General features: G+C 43.8%; 1 protein-coding gene across 1 annotated transcript; it reads right to left on the bottom strand.

Moving 5' to 3' along the window:
* Positions 1–10,258: 10,258 nt before the first annotated feature.
* Positions 10,259–18,900, bottom strand: LOC132224725 (CXXC-type zinc finger protein 1-like). Its single transcript, XM_059679829.1, has 10 exons — positions 18,882–18,900; positions 18,767–18,771; positions 16,332–16,418; positions 16,053–16,216; positions 12,493–12,700; positions 12,283–12,390; positions 11,918–11,967; positions 11,606–11,702; positions 10,482–10,634; positions 10,259–10,405 (listed from the first exon to the last, which is right to left on the bottom strand). Exons 1-10 carry the CDS (start codon positions 18,898–18,900, stop codon positions 10,259–10,261), a joined length of 1,038 nt encoding a protein of 345 aa, XP_059535812.1.
* Between the last annotated feature and the right edge of the window lie 1,384 nt (positions 18,901–20,284).

The raw sequence follows: 20,284 nt of genomic DNA, 5'->3' as shown, positions 1-20,284 counted from the left end.
TTTGAAACCATTATTTTCTTCTAATGTTACATCTTGATGCTTGAGTCTACTGGCTGGAATCATGTTGATTACTTGATTTTATTGATTTCTTTGAGCCCAACTGATGAACACAGATTTTTTTCCCTATACTTTTCTATTTCAAACCATGCCACAGTGAGCCACCTTGTAATATGTTTTCCAAATGTGTGTGGATATATTCATAGAATAGAGTCCCGGAAGTGTAGTTTCTGAGTCATAATTAAGTGCATTTTAATTTGGTAAACATTTCCATCCACACCTCTGTATGATTGTATCACTTTGACTACCCCCAGCAGTTTTCCCACAAATTCACCAGCAGAGTGGATTGTTCAACTTTTAGATTTTTGCTAATCGCATAGGTGAGAAATGGTATGCCAAGTGTGGTTTTAATTTTCTTTTTTCTTAAATTTTTTTTAAAAATGCATTGATTTTATAGAGGGAGAGAGATGACAGAGAGAAATATCAATTTGTTGTTCTACTTATTTATTTATGCATTCATTGGTTGCTTCTTGTATGTGCCCTGACTGGGGGTCGAACCCACAACCTTGGTGTGTCGGGACAACTTTCTAACCAACTGAGCTACCCCGCGAGGGCCTGAGTAATTTTTTTAAATGCCGATTATCTAGATTCCCAGCCTATAGCCGCTCCTAAATGGCGTCTGACCGGTGGGGTGAGCGCTCACCCACGCAGGACATTGGCTAGGGAGGTGCACAGATATTAAAGGTACTTCTGGCCTTGGGGAGGCTGGGAATCTGACCACGAAGACAGAGGACTATTTAACAGAGATTCGACGGGCGGTGAGACTGACCGCAGCCGCCGAGAGGGATGGACAGCTGGGGTCGGAAAGCCGACTCGGCAATGTACTGGGCAGCGCGTGGAGGGCATGTGGCCCGGGCAGAGAATCTCCGGCTCGTTGGGGACGTCTCCGCGCTCCAGGCCCGGCCAGCGCCTCCACCCCGTCCCACCCCCACCGGCCTCCCAGGAGGCTGAGCGGCCGCCAAGTCCGGACCTCCCGGTTTCCCGCCGCTGGTGGCTCTTAAATGGCCTTTTGTTGTAAAAATTTGTGTCTGGAAGAAGGCGAAGGGGAAAGTGGTGAAAATTCTCGGGGCGGAGACGTGAGAGGCGAAAGGGAGGGCGGCCTGAGAGATCAAGTGCGGGCCAGGACCTAGAGAGGAAAACCCTCGCGCGGTGCCCCTCGAGGGGCCCGCCTTCGGCCGCCTCCGGGAGAGTTTCGGCTCTTTCCGGCATTTCCAGCTCGGGCTGCACCCCCAGCGCGCGACCCCCACCCCCACGCCGCCCGCTCTCTCCGGGCCCCGGCCGTTCTGCTTGCGGACGCAGCTCGCGTCCCACCCGTCCCCGCTTCTACCTAGGTTGTTCCCGACCTGCTCCTCCAGCCCGTTCCCTTCCCCGTAATCCCAATCCCTGGCGACGCCCGAGCCCCCTCAACTCAGGCGCGAGGGACTCGGCCCTGACGGTAACGGTAACCTGACCGGCCGAAGCCCGCCTCGATCCCGCCGCCTCTCCCCTCAGGTTTTAATTTTCATTTCTCTTAATATGAGGATGGTTGGGCATCTTTTCACATAGGGTGAGTGGAGGTGGGCAAAGGGGGAAACATGGGGATGGAAAGAGACTTTGCTTGGGGAGATGGGCGCATGATGCAATGTGCAGATGATGTTTTATTTGACTTGAAACCTGTATGGTTTTATGAACCAATGTCACCCTAATAAATTCAATTTATTTAATTTTTTAAAATATGTTTTCATTGATTTTTACAGAGAGAGGAAGGGAGAGGGATAGAGAGATAGAAACATCGATCAGGCTGACTCCTGCATTCCCCCCACTGGGGATTGAGCCCACAACCTAGGCATGTGCCCTTACCAGGAATCGAACCAGCAACTCTTAGTTCCTAGGTCGATGCTCAACTGCTGAGCTATACCAACTGGGCTAAATTCAATTTTAAAATTAACAAAATAAAATCATAGTTTTCTCTCAATGATTTTTTTCCTGTGTTCAGTTCAACTAATATGATGATGTACTTCAAAAATTTAAAACTTCCCTTGGAATCCTACTAGAGCCCTATTTGGTTATGATGTGTTGGTCTTTCTTGCTTGCTTTCTTTTCCTTTGAGGAGGGGTAACAATCTGTAATTTAACAGATCATCTTGCATATATTCATATAAATTCTTTGGTTAATCTCTTCCCATTCCCGCCCCCCCTCCCACCCCACCTGCTAAGATCTGTTATTCTGTTACATGTGTCCATGCCTCTGGACCTATTTTATTCATCAGTTTATTTTGTTTATTAGATTCCTAATGTGTTAGTCTTTCAATATACTGTTGGGTTCTGTTTGCTAATGTTTTATTTATGATTTTTTAATGAGCTTAAATTATAGTGCTCTAAACTTTTCATTTTTAAGCAAAATTTCTTAGGTCAGTATTCACCCATGTAAACATCACCACAATTAAGATAATTAATATTTCTATCACTGCCCCTCTCAAACTTTCTTCATCTCTATTTGTAATCAATCACTTCCTTCATTCTCACTTCTAAGTAACCACTGACATATTTTCTGTCACTATAGAATCACATATGCATTTTTTAAGAGATTATAGAAATGGAATCATGCAGTATTTTCTGTTTTATGTCTGGCTTCTTTCATCCAGTATAATTATTTTGAAATCACCCGCCCTAACTGGTTTGGCTCAGTGGATAGAGCGTCAGCCTGCGGACTGAATGGTCCCAGGTTAGATTCCGGCCAAGGGCATGTACATTGGTTGCGGGCATATCCCCAGTAGGGAGTGTGCAGGAGGCAGCTGATCCATGTTTCTCTCTCATCGATGTTTCTAACTCTCTATCCCTCTCCCTTCCTCTCTGTAAAAAATCAATAAAATATATTTTTTTTTAAAAAAGAAATCACCCATGTCCAGGCACTTGAATTTTTTGTTTTTATATCTCTCTTTTTTAATATTTTTATTGTTGACACTTTACAGACATCCCCATTTTACCCCACTTTGCCCACCTCCACCCAGCCCTCATCCCCCCTCCCCTCTGGCCATCACCACATTGTTGTGTGTGTCCATGGGCTATGCATAAATGTTCATTGGTTTATGTCTTCACCTTCTTTCATCAAGCCCGCCCCATCTTCCTCCCCTCTGACATCTGTCACTCTGTTCCCTATATCCATGCCTCTGGTTCTCTTTTGTTCATCAGCTTATTTTGTACATTAGATTCCATGGCATTTGTCTTTCTCTGACTGACTTATTTCACTATGTCTTTTTGTTTTTACCTCCATTTTATTGCATTGTGGTCTGTGTGATAGGATTTTGAAATATTTATTATTTCCTTTGTGGCCTATTGCAAGGAGAATTTTTCAGGATGTTTCATTTATGTATAAAACATATGCCTTCTCTGTTGAGTACAAAATACAGATCAAATGTAGATCTATAAAATATCAACTATGTTAGTTGTAGTATTCCAATCTTTGTAACTTACTTACGCATGTCATCTACTTGATCTGTCCATTTCTGTGACATATATTATTCTTCCACTGTAAATGAATATTTGAAAAATGTTCCCTATCATATCAGTATTTATTTTATATATATATAAAGCATACACATATACATATGCTCATGATTGGTGCATCTTTTTGGTGGCTACATGCTTTTAAATTAAGAATTTGTTTAGCTCTTAAAATTCTTCTCTTTGAAATATATTTTGTCTAATATTAATATTGTTACTTGTGCCCTAGCTGGTTTGGCCCAGTGAATAGAGTGTCTACCTGTGGACTGAAGGGTCCCAGGTTCAATTCCAGTCAAGGGCACATGCCCGGGTTGTGGGCTCAAGCCCCAGTAAGGGGCATGCATGAGGCAGCCGATCTGTGGTTCTCTCTCATCATTGATGTTTCTATCTCTCTCTCTCTCTCCCTCTCCCTTCCTCTCTGAAATCAATAAAAACATATATTTAAATATATATATATATATATATATATATATATATATATATATATATTGTTACTTGTAAATATTTCCATTTCTTGTCTTTGTTAAAAAACTTCACCATGAACTTTTTACATATATACTAAAGTAGAACAATAGTATACGGAATCTTTAAGTACTCAGCTTCAATAGTTATCAATATTCGGTCTTTCTTGTTTTGTCATTTCTCCACACCTCACTCACAATCCCCTTTGTTTGAATATTTTAAAGCCAGACTTCATTTCACCCATATACATCAATATAAATCTTTAATATATGAGGATGCTTTTCTTCCCTTTGCTTTTTCTTTGTTTTCTTCTCCTTCTTCTTTTAACATAACTACAGTACCATCAACACACCCAACAAAATTAATGATAATGCTGGGAACAATTTTAGATATGTATATGTACTAACCAGCTTCCACAGATTTAATTTGTTCTTTTACTTGTTCAGTCAACAAACAATTATCCAATCCAGGACTGTGGGAGAGCCAGAGGACTATTTAGTAATCAGAGTCCAGCCCTCTACTGTCCAGAATGTTGAACTGGGGCCTAAAAAGCATGTGACTGGTCTAAGGGCGCAAAGATAGAGGACAACAGAGCTCAGGGCCAGCTCCTTTCAAAAAGCCTTTCCCACCTGCTGGGTCAAAGGGGCCTTCAGCTGGCATGAATCCTCCTATCACTCAGGGAGAGCTTCCCATAGGAGGTGTGTGGGCTGGATTTCGTAGAATGTGTAGCAGTTCATCCATTGAAAGGATATGATGGATTTTTCTCACCTCTGCCTCATGACATCTCCCAGAGGGGCAGTGGCATCTCTGTAATTTTCATATTTGAGGTGCTAAGTGGCAGCAAACTCGTTGTGGGCAGGGTTGGAAATTTGTCCTAATGCTGCACTTGCATAATTATTACTTAGATTTTCTTTTACAAGGAACTGTGAATAATAAAGTGTCCTAAAGGATGCTTTTATTGACACATACATGAAACAGAAAGCAACCATTGGTCATACCAATTTAAAACTTACTTTTAGCTCTAGTCGGTTTGGCTCAATGGATAGAGCGTCGGCCTGCGGACTGATGGGTCCAGGGTTCAATTCCAGTCAAGGGCACGTACCTCAGTTGCAGGCCCCTCCCCAGTCTTGGCCCTGGTTGGGCCTCGTGCAGGAGGCAACTAATCGATGTGTTTCTCTCACATCAATATTTCTCTCTGTCTTTCCCTCTCTCTTCCACTCTTTCTAAAAATCAGTGGAAAATATTCTTGGGTGAGGATTAAAAAAAACAAACACTTTTATTGATACCTATTACTATTTCAGTTGCTTTAATTTCCTCTTCTTCCTTGCATTCTACTTATACCTACATCTGCAATCCTCCCCACAAATAACCAGTGCTAACATCAGGTAGGAACGATTTCACTCTTAATTCCATGTCTGTGTGTAAATTTTATTGCACAAATACATTCTTTTTTTTTGTTTTACAAAAGTGAGATGAAATCATATTATACAAAATTCTCTGCATCTTGGTTTTTTTCACTCAATAGTGAAAAAAATTCCAAGTTGTAGAATTTTTCCATTCCCCAGCTGTCAACTGACAGTATTCAGGACTATCAATTGCTCCAGGAATTGCCTCTGTTGCAGACAGCCACCTTGCCCAAGGTCGTGCCCTTTTCTGGGGCAGCCCACATTCGATATCTGATCAAGTCCAGAGAATAAAGGCCCAACACAGGAAAGAACATTCTAGCTCCAGAGCTCTTTGTGTGGTTGGCCAAGGCTGTCATTTGATCTGCAACACAGCTCAACTTCTCCCCTTCTATCCCCTCATTCCAACAAACTTAACATGTAACAATTGGTACCAGAAATGGTCTGAGAAGGCAAGCTGTGGATGAGATGGTGTTTTGAAACTTGGTTGCTCACTACTCATCTGAAAAATAGCTCCTGGAATAAAAAATCAAATCAATTGTTAAAACTCACAGGTGGTGAACTGGGATGACTACTGGTAAAAGGGAATGTTCTAGACCAGAGGTTCTCAACCTGTGGGTCGCGACCCCTTTGGCTGTCGAACGACCCTTTTACAGGGGTCGACTAAGATCATCCTGCATATCAGATATTTACATTACGATTCAAAATTACAGTTATGAAGTAGCTGTAAAATAATTTTATGATTGGGGTCACAACATGAGGAACTGTATTTAAAGGGCCAGAAGGTTGAGAACCACTGCTCTAGAAGGCGCAATATATCAGATATTTTAGAGACATGGGGGAAATAATAGTAATGCAAAAAGTATTGGGTGGATATCACTAAATTCAATTGACAATCTAGAAAAAGATTCTAAAAGGCAGAGTGATTAACAGGCATTTGAACCCCAAGTGTAAAAGCTAAGGGACGACCTTGGCAGCAGCATATGAAGAAGCTGTCATCTCCAGCAGAGAGAGGGCAAAGAACACTAAGGACAAGGCTCACGACTTGGTCAGAGTGGTTGACAAACACAAAGGCTAAACTCCTAACCAATGCCAATCTGCTATGCCAAGGTCAGGGCCCTGATTGGGAAAGAATACAACCTTGACACATGTTTTGGAGACCTCTTGTTTGATTACCTACAGAATGTTCAGTCTCCAGATTCTTCTTATTCCAGTTACTATGGCTGTGTTGCAAATTTCTCAAAGAATTATGTGAAGCCCTAGCCTGTTTGGCGCAGAGGATAGAGTGTTGGCCTGCGGACTGAAGGATCCTGGGTTTGATTCTGTTCAAGGACATGTACCTCTGTTGCAGGCTCCTCCCCAGCCCAGGCCCTGGTCAGGCACGTGCAGAAGGCAACCAGTCGATGTGTTTCTCTCACATCGATATTTCTCTTTGTCTTTTGCTCTCTTTTCCACTCTCTCTAAAAATCCATGGAAAAATATCCTCGGGTGAGAATAATTTTAAAAAAAAAGAAAAAAAAAAGAGGGTCCCGGGTTCAATTCCGGTCAAAGGCACCTGCCTGGGTTTCGGGCTTGATCCCAGAAGGGGGCGTGCAGGAGGCAACCAATCAATGATTCTCTCTGATCATTGATATTTCTATTTATCTCTCCCTCTTACTTCCTCTCTGAAATCAATAAAAATGTATTTTTTAAAAACTACTAAAAATAATTATGTGAAACAACCAATCTGGGTCAGAAATTCAGGGAGAACTCACGTGGCCAGCAACTTGGTACTGGCTGTTGGCCAGGGACCTCAGTTTTTTCCCCACAGGGTTCTTTCTGCAGAACTCTTCTCACAGAAAGGCAACTGGCTTCCCTCAGATGATCCAAGTGATTAAGGGAGAAGCTGAAATGTTTTTATGATGTAGTCCCAGAAGTCACACATCATCACTCCCAGTGTATTGTATTGGTCATACAGGGCCAAATCCTTATTCAGTGTGGAGGGGACTATACAAGGACATGAATACCAGAAGGCAAGGTTTCTAGGAGCCATCTTGGAGGCTCATTACCATATCTCTGGGTCCTGTAAGCCCGCAGAAGTGGCCCATCCCTCTCTCTTAAACACTAGCACACTCCAATGCTGAAATACAGTGCAGATGCTTCTGTTGTACAAGAAGACATGTACCCCCACATGGATTGACCCCTATTTCTTATCTTTGCCAACTATAAATAGGATTAAGTCACAGCATAGCTCAGCGGATATATGCTGGGCACGATAAGGGAGGAAAGGGACAATACTGCCAAGGAGATTCAAGTACTGTCCTGCATGTACCAACAGGAACTGGGGGAGCATGTGTGGGACTGGGTTTTGAGGGTGTTTGATCAAGAGGGATTCTGAGGGCAGTTATTAAAGAATGATGGGTGGGAAGAACATAGGGGTAGATAGATATAACAGAGATGCAGGATTAACATCCTGGCAAGGACTTCAGGATGTGATGCAAATTCACTACTAGAATGTTTCCTAGAAACCTGAGAAAGGCAATCCACCCCAAGTGATGTTGAAATGCCAGAATTGCTATGTCAATAGGAAGAAGGGATTAAGAGTCTCAGAGAAGTGGGCATGCTGGAGTGAATATACTATGTACAGCCACAAAACCCACAAAATAATTATGCTCCATGAGAAGCACAAGAGGATACACTATTTACAAAGACTAATAAGAATTTGTAAAATGAGAGGCACACCAACATCACTATATTCAGTGTTGTCTCTCCACTTTAGGTCAGCATTTCCCTTTAGAGCAGGAACAAGACAGGTATGTCCACTTTCCCCACTCATATTCAACATCGTATTGGAAGTCCTAGCCAAAGCAATCAGACAAGAAGAAGAAATAAAAGGCATCCAAATTGGAAAGGAAGAAGTAAAAACCGTCATTATTTGTAGACCACATACTTTATATAGAGACCCCTAAAATTCCACCAAAAATACTAGAATTGATAAATAAATTCAGTAATGTAGCAGGACACAAAAATCCAAAAATTGGTTGCAGTTTTATTTTTTAAATATATTTTTATTGATTTCATAGAGAAACATCAATGATGAGAAAGAATCATTGATCTGTTGCCTCCTGCACACCCCTTCCTGGGGATCGAGCTGTAACCAAGGGATGTGCTCTGACTGGGAATCAAACCATGAATTCCTGGTCCACAGATCAATGCTCAACCACTGACCCATGCTGGCTGGGCTGGTTGCAGTTTTATACACCAATAATGAACCATCAGAAAGGAAAATTAAGAAAGCAATCCAATTTATGTTATATTTTATATTACAATTGCATCAAAATATAAAATAAAATACCTAGGAATAAATTTAACAAAGGAGGTAAAAGACTTGTACTTGGGAAATTATAAGACACTAAAGAAAGAAACTGAAGAAGATACAAATAAATGAAGTCCTCTATCATGCTCCACAATAAAGATACTAAAAATAAAAAAGAAATTAGAAAAAGAACAACAAACTTAATCAAACACATGAAAATGAAACACAAAACAAAAACTCAAGAAGTGGCAATTCATAAAAATTTAAGCTTATATCAATAAAACAAAATCTGGTCCTTTCAAATAATTAATTATATGGATCCGCTCCTAACAAATCTGGTCAACTTGAAAAGAAAGAAAAATATAATATTTATAGTAAAAAAGAAATTACTTATTGCACCAAATAGTAATAAATACAAACTAGTTATAGTAGAATGTGAGGTATAAGTCTAAAGCAGCATATTTAGATGAAACATGTGAGTCCCTGGAGAAAATGTAATTGTAAAAATTAATAAGGAATTAGTACCCACAGGCTGTGTTACAGACACACCTCCATTGTCATAGGACTGGCTGGGGCTGGCAAAGGGAGACGTGGCAGAGGTCTCAGTACCCTTATGACAACGCTATAGGCTTGAAATAGGCATGGCTGGATGGGGACTCAGTGGATAGGGCAAACTGCAAAGGGCAGAGTCAAAACAGGGTGTTGAGGGAAGAACAGGATGTGATTAGCAGGGCTCGGGGGAGACAGACAGACCAGAACTGGCTTGGCAGGTGCCAAAGCTGACAGAAAGGGCTAGGACCTCGTGGGATGGTCAGGGATAGAACAGGTCGGCAGGGGCAGGGCATGATTGCCATGACACCTTGAATTCTCCTCAGTGTTCTAAAGTGGAAGCATCAGGGAGTACCATCCCACAGTAATCTATCTCACATCTCAATGTTTTCCCAACACCTCTAGCCTAAGGAATATTAACAGTTACACAGAAGCTGGTGAATTGGCTGTGCACTAATCAGGCACCAACTATATATGTGATGGCCTGGCATGGGAACTGCAGGGAATAAGGGTCAAGACTGCCAGATCCCCTTCGTAAAGTCCCAGCTCCCCTGACAAAAGAGGACCCACTGAACACTGAATGGGCATCACTTCATAGCTACCTCTGCATGGACAGCAAAGCCTGCTCCTAAATACTAGTACAGATGCACTGTTACCCACTACCATCAGAATTTCAGAATTGGGTTTGTGGCCAGACAGATGGGCCATCAAGGGCTATTAAAAGCCCTTGTTCTTCCAAAGTTTATTAACAAAATTCTGGGCAGTGGGAAATGAGATTCCCCTGACCCATCCCAGGTTCTGGGATAGAAGAATGAACGGAAACAGGAGAGAATTTTGATGACTCCCTCCCAAAAGGGGATAGACAGAAACAGGAGACCAAATGATGAACAGAGAAACACAGAGACTCTGAGATGCCCTGAGAAAGAAGTGATGAAAGAAATAGGCGTGTGAGGAATTTATGAATCTCCCTTGTACAGGATTCTGGGTACAGGATCTCAGTTGAACAGGGCTCAGTTGTCCTGTCTGGAGCGCAGGTCATTGGTGAGCGGATCATGCTGGATTGTCTGGTGAAGCATCAGGCCCAGCAGACCTGTCCGGTTCCTCATAGATGTGCGCACCTTGTGCTCTTGCTCACTCAGCAATTCAAGCTTGTACAACTGTGGGGGATCAGCATGAGAAGGGCATTCCAGGATTCTATCCCGTCCCTCAGCCCCACTCAGCATTGTTGCTTACCGCTCGCACACGCTCTAGGTCCACTTCGGCACGCCTCAGCTTTTCCCAGCAATAGTGGTGGATGCACAGGCATTTGGGGAGGCAGCAGAAATTACCAGTGGGTTCAAAGACATTGTGCACTAGAGGGCAACCACACACCTCATCATTGGATACCTGTGGGGAAGAATGAAGAATGATGAAGTATGAAGGAGGATAGTAATGGAGGATGATCAGGCAGTTGTGATGAAAGGAATAGGGGAATGGAGGGCAGTTGGGCAAGACGGAGAGAAATGAGGAGTGAGCCAGAAGGGGAGGAGAAAGGAATTCAGTGATTAGTTAGAAAAGAGGAAGCAAAAGGGGATGATCAAGCATGGAGGATGGAAGAAGTTAACAAGCAGGGATGGAGGAATGGAGGTGATCAGACAGGAAGGATAGAAGAACAAAGAGATCAAACAGGAAGGAGAGGAGGGTGGAGGGAAGATCTGACAAGGAGAAGTAGATGAATGAGTGTTGGCAAGGCATGGAGGAGGTGAGTAATGAGGCAGGGAAGGTGGGACAAATGGAAGAATGGAGGCTGGTTATACAGGGAGGAAAGGCTTTAGGAGATGACAAGCAGGGAAAAGATGATTGGGGGCAGATAAGGATGGAAAATAAAGAATGAGGGAGAAGTCAGAAAGTGAGGGAGAGAGGAATTTAGGGCATCCATGCAAAGAGGAAAGGAGGAATGGGGGTGGTTGGGCAAGGGGTGGGAAAGGAATGGAAGATGGTCAAGCAAGGAAAAGAGAATGGGGAATGGCCATGCAGTGTGGAGCAGAGGAATAGAGGGTGGTAAGACAGAGAGAGAGAGAGAGAGAGAGAGAGAGAGAGAGAGAGAGAGAGAGAGAGTTGGTGGGGTCAGGCAATGATGGTATGAATAAACAGCAGTCAGACAGAGAGAAAAGTAAGAACAGAAGGTGTTTGGGCAGTGAGGAGGAGGGAAAGTGGGGTAGTCTGGAAGGGAAGAGGGTATATAATGGCTGGCCAGGATGTTTGAAAGCAGTAAAGCAGAATGAAGAAGGAAATAGGTCATGCAGGGAGGAAGAGAGGAATAGGGTGGTCAGGCAGGGAGGAAGGAGGAATGGAGGGTGAGGACGAAAGAGCCTCACCTTGGGATCCTTTGAGTGCTCAGGGCATAGCACCTGGAGCCGTTTACAGTACCTCTTACTCATTGGGTCATAAACATCACAGAAGAGCCTTGTGGACCTGGGGGAGGTTAAAAGTGAGGTGCTAAAGATGAGGAGGAAGGAGGTCCTATCATGAACCCTGTCCACACTTTATCCCCAACTTCGCCCATACCCTGATCCGAACTCACCCGCCTCTGCCTCTGAGCCCACCCACATCCTGCCCATGATCTTGCCCACCCTGTTCCTGACCCCATCCATACCATGTCTTTGACCCTGACCAGCACCCATACTCACCCCTCAATGCAAGTGGGGTACAAGGACCCGAAGGACGCTTTGCATTCATACTGAGAAGAAAGATTACAAATGGGAAGAACTGTAAGTGTACATTGCATGCCCACCCATGACAAAGCCCCAAACAGTACATTTGTCCCCTGTGGACCCTATGCTACTGTCTGCCCAGCCAGTGGCCCCCCTCTTCACTGGCTGATACTCAATCTCCGTCCTCATACTGGGGATGGAAGAAAAGCACAAATGAGTAGAACCATGGATGTATGTTGTAGTCCCTTCTACAAACACCCAGGCACCAAACCTGCCCCCCCCATGAACACCACCAAGCCCAAAACACCCTTGCCCCCTCAGCCCCCAGCCAATGCCCCAACCTTGGCAAAGCAGTGCTCCATGTGGCGGAGAGCGACACGCATAGTGATGGATTTCCCACAGGAGACACAGAAGATCTGCTGAACGTTGTCTGTGATAACTTTTGTGCTCTGCACAGAAGAGTGGAGGAGCCAGTGAAGCAGTGCAGAGTGGGGATGGGCAGGGAAAGATGTCAGGTACCTTTCCACTACACCCTACCTATTTCCACTCACCTCCTCATCCTTGCATATAGCCTGCTGCTTGCCACGCAGAATGATGGCCTCAAGTTCATGGTACTGACGCTCCAGGTACTTCAGGTGGGTGTGGACATCCTCCTGCTCACGGATGATGTTCTCGAGCATTTTCTTGCTATGCTCCTCAGCAACGGAGGGGTTGTTTTGCCACTGCTGGATACGCTGGGGCAGGATCTCATAGATGCGTCTGGAAGGGGTAACAGCAAGAAATGGAATGAGTAGGTAGGGGCAATAAAGGAAGAAAAAATGGGAAGAAATGGCTACGTAGGTAAACACGGTACTCTTATCCACAACCACCTCAAAATTACAACTAAAATACAGAGCAACCATCATTCAGAACCACCTTAAATGTGGCTGAATGTAAGTCCTACAACTGGAGAATTAAAGAAGAAAGCACATTGAGACAGGTAGGAGGGGCAGAGGCGTGAAATGGGCTGGTCCGACACCCATGTGTGGTGTTTTTTAAATTGGGAGGGATATCTTGGCTTTAGATGCCACTGGTGAGGAGCAAGGGTCCCCTATCCCACCCCAGGCTCCCCGGCCCAGGATTCCAGTGCTGTGAAGATAAGTCCCCATAACTTTGGGTTATAAAACCCAGCAGGGATGGTGGCTGAGTGCCACAGGCTGCAGGAGATTCAGACAGTCCCTCTTAAAGGGCCGGTGCACGGACTTACTTGGACTCACTCCCTCTGAGCTCCAGCACTGGGGCAGCAGCTTGAAAGGATCCAGGAACATACAGGGAGGAACTAAATTGTCTGGCATCAGGGCAAGAACATGGGGGCAGCTTTCTCCCAGACAAAAGTGCTCTCAGAAGTCATTGTTCTTATACTGAAACCTCCACTGCCACTGAGCTGACTGGCAGGTGCCATATCGGAGTCTCCATCAACATGGCTCATACTGTTTGACCCACCGTAGTGATTCCCTGAGACCCAGCCCTACCCAATTTGCAGGCCCACCCAAACTGTTTGCAGCAGCTTTTCCATATGAATGGCCTGTCCTGGCTCAGGCTTCAGACTTTCCTAAAATCTCTCAAACAAGTAGCAGCTAGACTCAGTGTGCCCCATATTGCTCAAAAAGTGGCCCCAGGCCTGGCACTAACAGCAGCCTGGCTTGGTTCACAGCCTGCCTTTGGCCTCTCCTGGGCACCTCCAAGCCCAACACAAGTAGCAGCCATCTGCAAATCACTCTCAAGCTTTTGCCAGGTGGCCCCAGGCAGGGCACAGGCAGTGGCTGACTTTGCTCCTCTCAGAAGGCCCCAAAGCCAGTGCACCAAGTGGACAGCTTCAGACCACACCAGATTACAACTCTACTTATTTACGAGCAACACACGTAAGGGGCAGACTCAGTGAACACCAAAGCACCACTGAAGCAAATCCTGCTCCACAGAGGTATCTCTTGCACAGCAGCTCTTCCACTGTAGTCCCAGCTGGTACTCACAGCCAATTGGCCTGAGGGCCTAATCCTCCCAGTGACACTAATAGCAATCAAGCCTCAACTACAACAAGACTGTGCACACTGTCCACACAGAGGTGCACCTAGAGTACCCAACTCAGGTGACAGGAGAGGCTGAGTCACTGGGCCCCACAGGACACCTACTACATGAGGCCACTCTACCAAGTACAGGAGATATAGCAGCTCTACCTAATACATAGAAACAAACACAGGGAAGCAGCCAAGTGCGGAGACAAAGCAACATGCCACAAATGAAAGAACAGAAGAAATCTCCAGAAAAAGAACTAAATGAATTGGAAGCAAGCAAACTACTAGATACAGAGTTCAAAACAATGGTAATAAGGATGCTCAAGGGACTTAATGACAATTTCAAGGAAATTAGTGAAACTATCAAAGACATGAAAAAGGACCAGTCAGAAATGAAGGATACACTAACTGAAACAAAGAATAATTTACAGGGAATCAACATAGAGTAGAGGAAGCCAAGAATTAAATCAGCAATTTGGAATATGAGGAAGCAAAAACACCCAATTAGAAGAGCAAAAAGAAAAAAGAATCCAAAAATATGAAGATAGTGTATGGAGCCTCTGGGGCATCTTCAAATGTACCACCATTTGCATTATGGGGGTGCCAGGAGGAGAAGAGAGAGTGCAAAATATTGAAAATCTATTTGAAGAAATAATGACAGAAAATTTCCCCTACCTGGTGAAAGAAATAGACTTACAAGTTCAGAAAACACAGAGAATCCCAAAAAAGAGGAACCCAAAAAGGCACACACCAAGACATATCATAATTAAAATGCCAAGGGCTAAAGATGAAGAAAGAATCTTAAAAGCAGCAAGAGAAAAGCAGTTAGTTACCTACAAGGGAGCACCCATACAACTGTCAGCTGATTTCTCAACAGAAACTTTGCAGGCCAGAAGGGAGTGGCAAAAAATATTCTAAGTGATGAATAGCAAGGAACTACAACCAAGATTACCCTATCCAGCAAAGCTACCATTTAGAATTGAAAGTCAGATAGAGAGCTTCACAGACAAGAAAAAGCTAAAGGAGTTCAATACCACCAAACCAGTATTACATGAAATGATAAAGGGCATTCTAGAAGAGGAAGAGGAAGAGGAGGAGGAGGAGGAGGAGGAGGAGGAGGAGGAGGAGGAAGAAGAAGAAGAAGAAGAAGAAGAAGAAGAAGAAGAAGAAGAAGAAGAAGAAATATGAATAATAAAATGGCAATAAATACATATCTATCAATAATGAATCTAAAAATCAAAATAAAGGAACAAGGAATCTAAAGAAAACAATAAACTGATGAATAAAATAGAACCAGAGGTATGGAAACATGGAACAGATTGATGAATCTGAGAGGGAAGGGGAACAGGAAGAGATTAACCATATATGCATTACCTATGGACACAGACAATAGGGTGGTGAAGGCCTGAGGCAGGGTGGGAACTTGGTGGAGGGGGCAAAGGGGGATGTGAAGGGGGACACTGAAATACTCTCAACAATAAAGATTTTTTAAAATAATTAACATAAAATAAAATTTTAAAAAGAAGAAATGGATGAGTGACCAAATGGTGACTACATAGGATGATAAATGGTAGATGAGTGAATGCTGATGAATAAGTGGTTAAATGGTGGATGGAAGGGTGGATAGTACATGGCTGGTTGGGTAAATGATGATAAGGGTGGATGAGTGGGTTGGTGGATGAAATTCGGATGGATGGTTCACTGGTTGTGTGGCTGTAAGGGTGGATGAATGGTGGATACATGGGTAGAGAGTAGATGGACTTAAAGATGCCATAGATCAGTGATGGCGAACCTTTTGAGCTCGGCGTGCCAGCATTTTGAAAAACCCTAACTTAACTCTGGTGCCGTGTCACATATAGAAATTTTTTGATCTTTGCAACCATAGTAAAACAAAGACATATTTTTGACATTTATTTTATATATTTAAATGCCATTTAACAAAGAAAAATCAACCAAAAAAATGAGTTCGTGTGTCACCTCTGACACGCGTGTCATAGGTTTGGCACCACTGCTATAGATCATGCCCTACCCCAGGTTGCTTAACCTCCAGGTGCACTCACTCAGCTGCCAGATTCATGCCACAGTCATCTGAGCAGTACTTGGAGCCTGGCCGGTTGGGATTCACACAGCGAGGTCCCAGGCACTGCCGCAGCACGGCTGGGTACTGGACATCCATCGGCTCTGCATGTTTCCGCTTTTTCACGAGCTTCTGCTTCTTCTCCTTCTGTGGGACAACCATGGTCAGGGCAGGGGTAGGAGGGTTCCCTAACCCTGTACCCCTGCCCTCCATTCTGCTTCCAACCTCTGCCTCCATGCCCCCCCTCCACCATTTCTGTCACCTTCCAATCCACCTTTCTCTTCAGGTTCTCCATTTTCTTCATATTCACTGCCTGCTTTGGCAATGCAGGATCCAGGAGCAGGAACTCCTAAAAAAAAAAAAATCTACTTTGCTGTGTAACAAGCCACCCTTCAAATCAATTTATAAAACACTGGTCATTTATTAATTCAAGATTCCATAGGTTGACAATTGGGATAGGCTCAGCTGGACAGTTTTGCTGGTTTTGCCTGGGTTTCTCCATATGGTTGTAGTCAGCTAGTGGCTGTTTGCTCCTAGATAGCCTCATTCCAATGTTTGGAGGTTGACAGGTCAATGGAAGTAATGGAGCCATGAGTTTCTATCAACTGGCAGGGTAGCCTGTGTTTTTTCACCTGGTGACTGGATTCCAAAAGCACCAAAAAAGCAGAAGTCCTGGTGTTTAAATGTACAGTAAACCCTTGATTTTGCAGACTTCAACTTAACGGACTTCTGATTTAAAAGACACGATTTCTGGTCTGTATGTCATATGTGAAAATTAACATTTTGTTAATTTTAAAATGCTTTAAAGCAAGATTTTCTTATAATTAAAGTAGCAGGGGGTTTTTGTTATTAATTCACTCACCTGAGGACTTTTTTTCCACTGATTTTTAGAGACAGTGGAAGAGAGGGGGAGAGACAAAGAGAGAGAAACATCGATGTGAGAGGAACACATCCATTGGTTGTCTCCCACATGCACCCCAACCGGGGCCTGGGATGGAGCCTGCTACCGAGGTATGTGCCGTTTACTGGAATTGAACCTGTAACCCTTTAGTCCATGGGTGATGCTCTAACCACTGAGAAAAATCAGCTAGGGCAATTCACTGTTATTTTTTAAAAATTTATTTTTATTGATTTTAGATTGGAAAGGAGAGGGAGAGGGAGAGGGAGATAGAAACATCAATGACGAGAGAGAATCATTGATCAGCTACCTCCTGCACACCCCCTGTGCCCTGACTGGGAATCCAACTGACTGCTTGGTTCAGAGGTTGATGTTCAACATACAAATGTGTTTACATAAGTAAAAACAGGTAAGCTAATTTGTCCATTTGGAAAACCTACTTTATTATATACAAACTTTCTACTTTAACAGACATCCCCCTCTTCCAGATTAGTCCATTATATTGGGGTTTTACTGTATTTTAACCCTCTGCATGCATCATGTTTGCTAGCACCCCAAAGGACATGTCACTCATCCAGAGCTATAGGCAGGAAAATGCTGGCAGATCTCCCCAACTTGTTTCTTAATTGATTTTTGGATATTCCCTGCCTCCTCTCTCCCCATTGCTGACCCGCTCTGCTTTCATTGTTCACATCCTTCTACCCAAGGCTCTGCCAATACTCATCAGATGTTGATTGTCAAAAGTCCCTTATAAACAGACTGCCTAACTACAGCGGGAACGCTGGGAGGGTTTGGGAGAGGAAGGTAAGAGATCAACCAAAGGCCTTATATGCATATATATAAGCATAACCAATGTATGCAAGACACTGGGGAGGGCATGTGCCGGGGGGGCTAGGGGAGGCCAGGGGCAGGTCAATGGGGGGAAAAAGGAGACATATGTACTGCTCTTTGTAATACTTTAAACAATAAGATAAAAAAAAATTTTTAAGTCCCTTATGAAAAAGTCCTGGTATAGTTTTCAGTCCTGAAGCATATCCTTTTCAGTTAACAGCTGGAGTGTGGCTGTTATCTGAGGTGCCTCCTTTACTGCCAATGCCACTGCCTGGTACTTCTGGGATAGCTGGGACTTATGCAGTTGAGCAGCTATGGTTGAGTGGGCAGTTGCCAGTGGGACTGGCAAGGTCTCTGAGTGTATTATGGGCAAGAGCTGTGGGGAAGACCCTCACACTAGCTCTACTCCTCCATCCACACTGTGTCCTGGACTCACCAGAGAGCAAGGATTAAAGTAGGGTTTCTGTGTTTGTGGGACAAAGGCTCTGGATCAGCATTAAGTGGAGGGGAACAGGGTCATCCTGCCCTAACACTCCTGGCCTCACCTTCTGGGGAAGGGACCACTGGTTCTGACTGGATACACTGGTCTTGCCTGCCTGGGAATGACTGGCACTACCTGGCCTGGGTGGCCCACCTTATCCAGACACACCTGGCTGGTATATCTGGCTCTAACTTGCCCACCTGAAAGCATAAGGCCCTGCCTACCTGCTCAGAAAAGCTAGACTCCACTGCCTTACACTTGCTTAGCTCAGCCTGCCCTGCCCCACCCTCCAGAACACACCTGCTATCCTGCTTCATGAGCACCCTAGTCCCAGACAAGCCACCGCTGCCCAGCCCACCGAAACACACATGGCCCCGCCCCCTCAGAATGCTCCACCCACTCACGTTTTCCGCTTAGTCCCCCTAGCGGACGACAGGCCCTCCCTAGCCCTATCCTCTTGGACACACGCTGTCTTGCCTTATGCTACCAGCCCTGTGGGACCCATAAACGGCAACGAGGCATACCAAGCCCGGCCCCTTCCCAGATAATCTCAGCCCCATATGTCCCTCCCCCATTCCTGCACATACCGAATTCTGCCTTACCTTCCGCGTATTGAGCCATGGCAGACCTTGTTCCCCCCCTCCGCCCCGCCCCACCTGCATGTGCCAGGCTGTGCTGTGTCTGCCCTGACTGACATACCTAGAATAATTCTACAGTCTTTATTCTGAAATGTACTCCTACCTGTACCCAGTAACACCAAGTAAAATATATAAAAAATGTTCGTGTGTATATATGCACACAGGCAAATGAATCCGTACTCTCAGTGATTAATAGAGCAAGCGCACACACTGAAAGAATATACACATTTTCAATAAGACAATTATCAATTGGCGAATTCATACTATTTTCAAGCTAGTGATACAATATTCATAAAAACTGACTCCGGTGGCCATGAAGGATCTCTAAATATATTCCAATCAATAAGGGGCACAGATAAATTACATTAGAAATTAATGAAAGGCTTAACTTTTGAAAATTGCAACAGCACTTCTAAATAACTTTTGATAAACAGAAAAGTACACAAATTAAAAAACACTTAGAATATAACAAGAAGGAAAAATAATGTATACCTGACTGCGGTCTTAGATGGAACTTTAAGATGAGAATCTGAGGAAAGAAGAACGACGTAAATTACTAATCTGAGCATTCAACTCAGATTAAAACAAGTCCTCATCTTAACTCCAAAGACCCCCGTTATCAACACCAAAATCCCCTCACCCACCCTTCCAATCACAAAACCCCAACACCCGAATCAAAGCACTTAAAAATTACCTCAGCCAGCGCGGAACTGTCGAGAGCTTCGAGCTTCCCGCTTTTCGGAATTGACCTTTGCCCCGCCCCTTCTTGAATGTGTTGGGTGTGCGCATGCTCGAGACCCTCCGAAGAGTTGAGATGTGGTCCAAAGTTCAAATAGCGGGTTGCATAGAAACAAGAGAGGTCAAAGGTGCACCATTCTTCAAAACACCGCGCCACAGGCCTACATAGATACATTGTCTATTTTGATGCCAGTACCTCATTGTTTTACAGTTGGAGTGACCAATCATTGCATTATTTTATATGGCAGGAATATTGATCTCCTTATCATTTCCAATTATTTTGAATCATTTTATATTATCACTATTTTATTATCTGCTATTATTTTAACCATGAAGTAGACAATGAGATAAACAAGCAAAACCCCCACATTAATCCATTGTTAAAAATCAAGAAAGTAGAAAAATTATAGAAAGAGCAGAAATAGAAAGCAAAATGTAAGAAGGTATGAATAAGTTCATATTGAAGTTCATTAATGGAATAAACTCTGCCGTTAAGTCAAATATGGTCATTTCAGATGCAAATGAACAAATCTAACCATATGCTGTTTATATAAACCTAAAAAATCATAAAACTACAGAAATACTTAAAGGAATGGAAGAAAGTTTGCTAGGCAAATGGTAATCAAAAT

The sequence above is a fragment of the Myotis daubentonii genome, chromosome X, assembly GCF_963259705.1.
Source record: "Myotis daubentonii chromosome X, mMyoDau2.1, whole genome shotgun sequence".
In the NCBI taxonomy this organism is placed as follows: Eukaryota; Metazoa; Chordata; class Mammalia; order Chiroptera; family Vespertilionidae; genus Myotis; species Myotis daubentonii.
The sequence above is the reverse complement of the archived record's forward strand: the minus strand, read 5'-3'. Positions and strand labels throughout refer to the sequence as shown.

Coding starts and splice junctions, on each gene's coding strand:
- LOC132224725 (XM_059679829.1), bottom strand. Junction 12,701..16,052: donor GGCATGAATCTGGCAGCTGA/GTGAGTGCACCT, acceptor TACCCCTTCCAG/ACGCATCTATGAGATCCTGC. Junction 10,406..10,481: donor ACCTAGAGCGTGTGCGAGCG/GTAAGCAACAAT, acceptor GATCCCCCACAG/TTGTACAAGCTTGAATTGCT.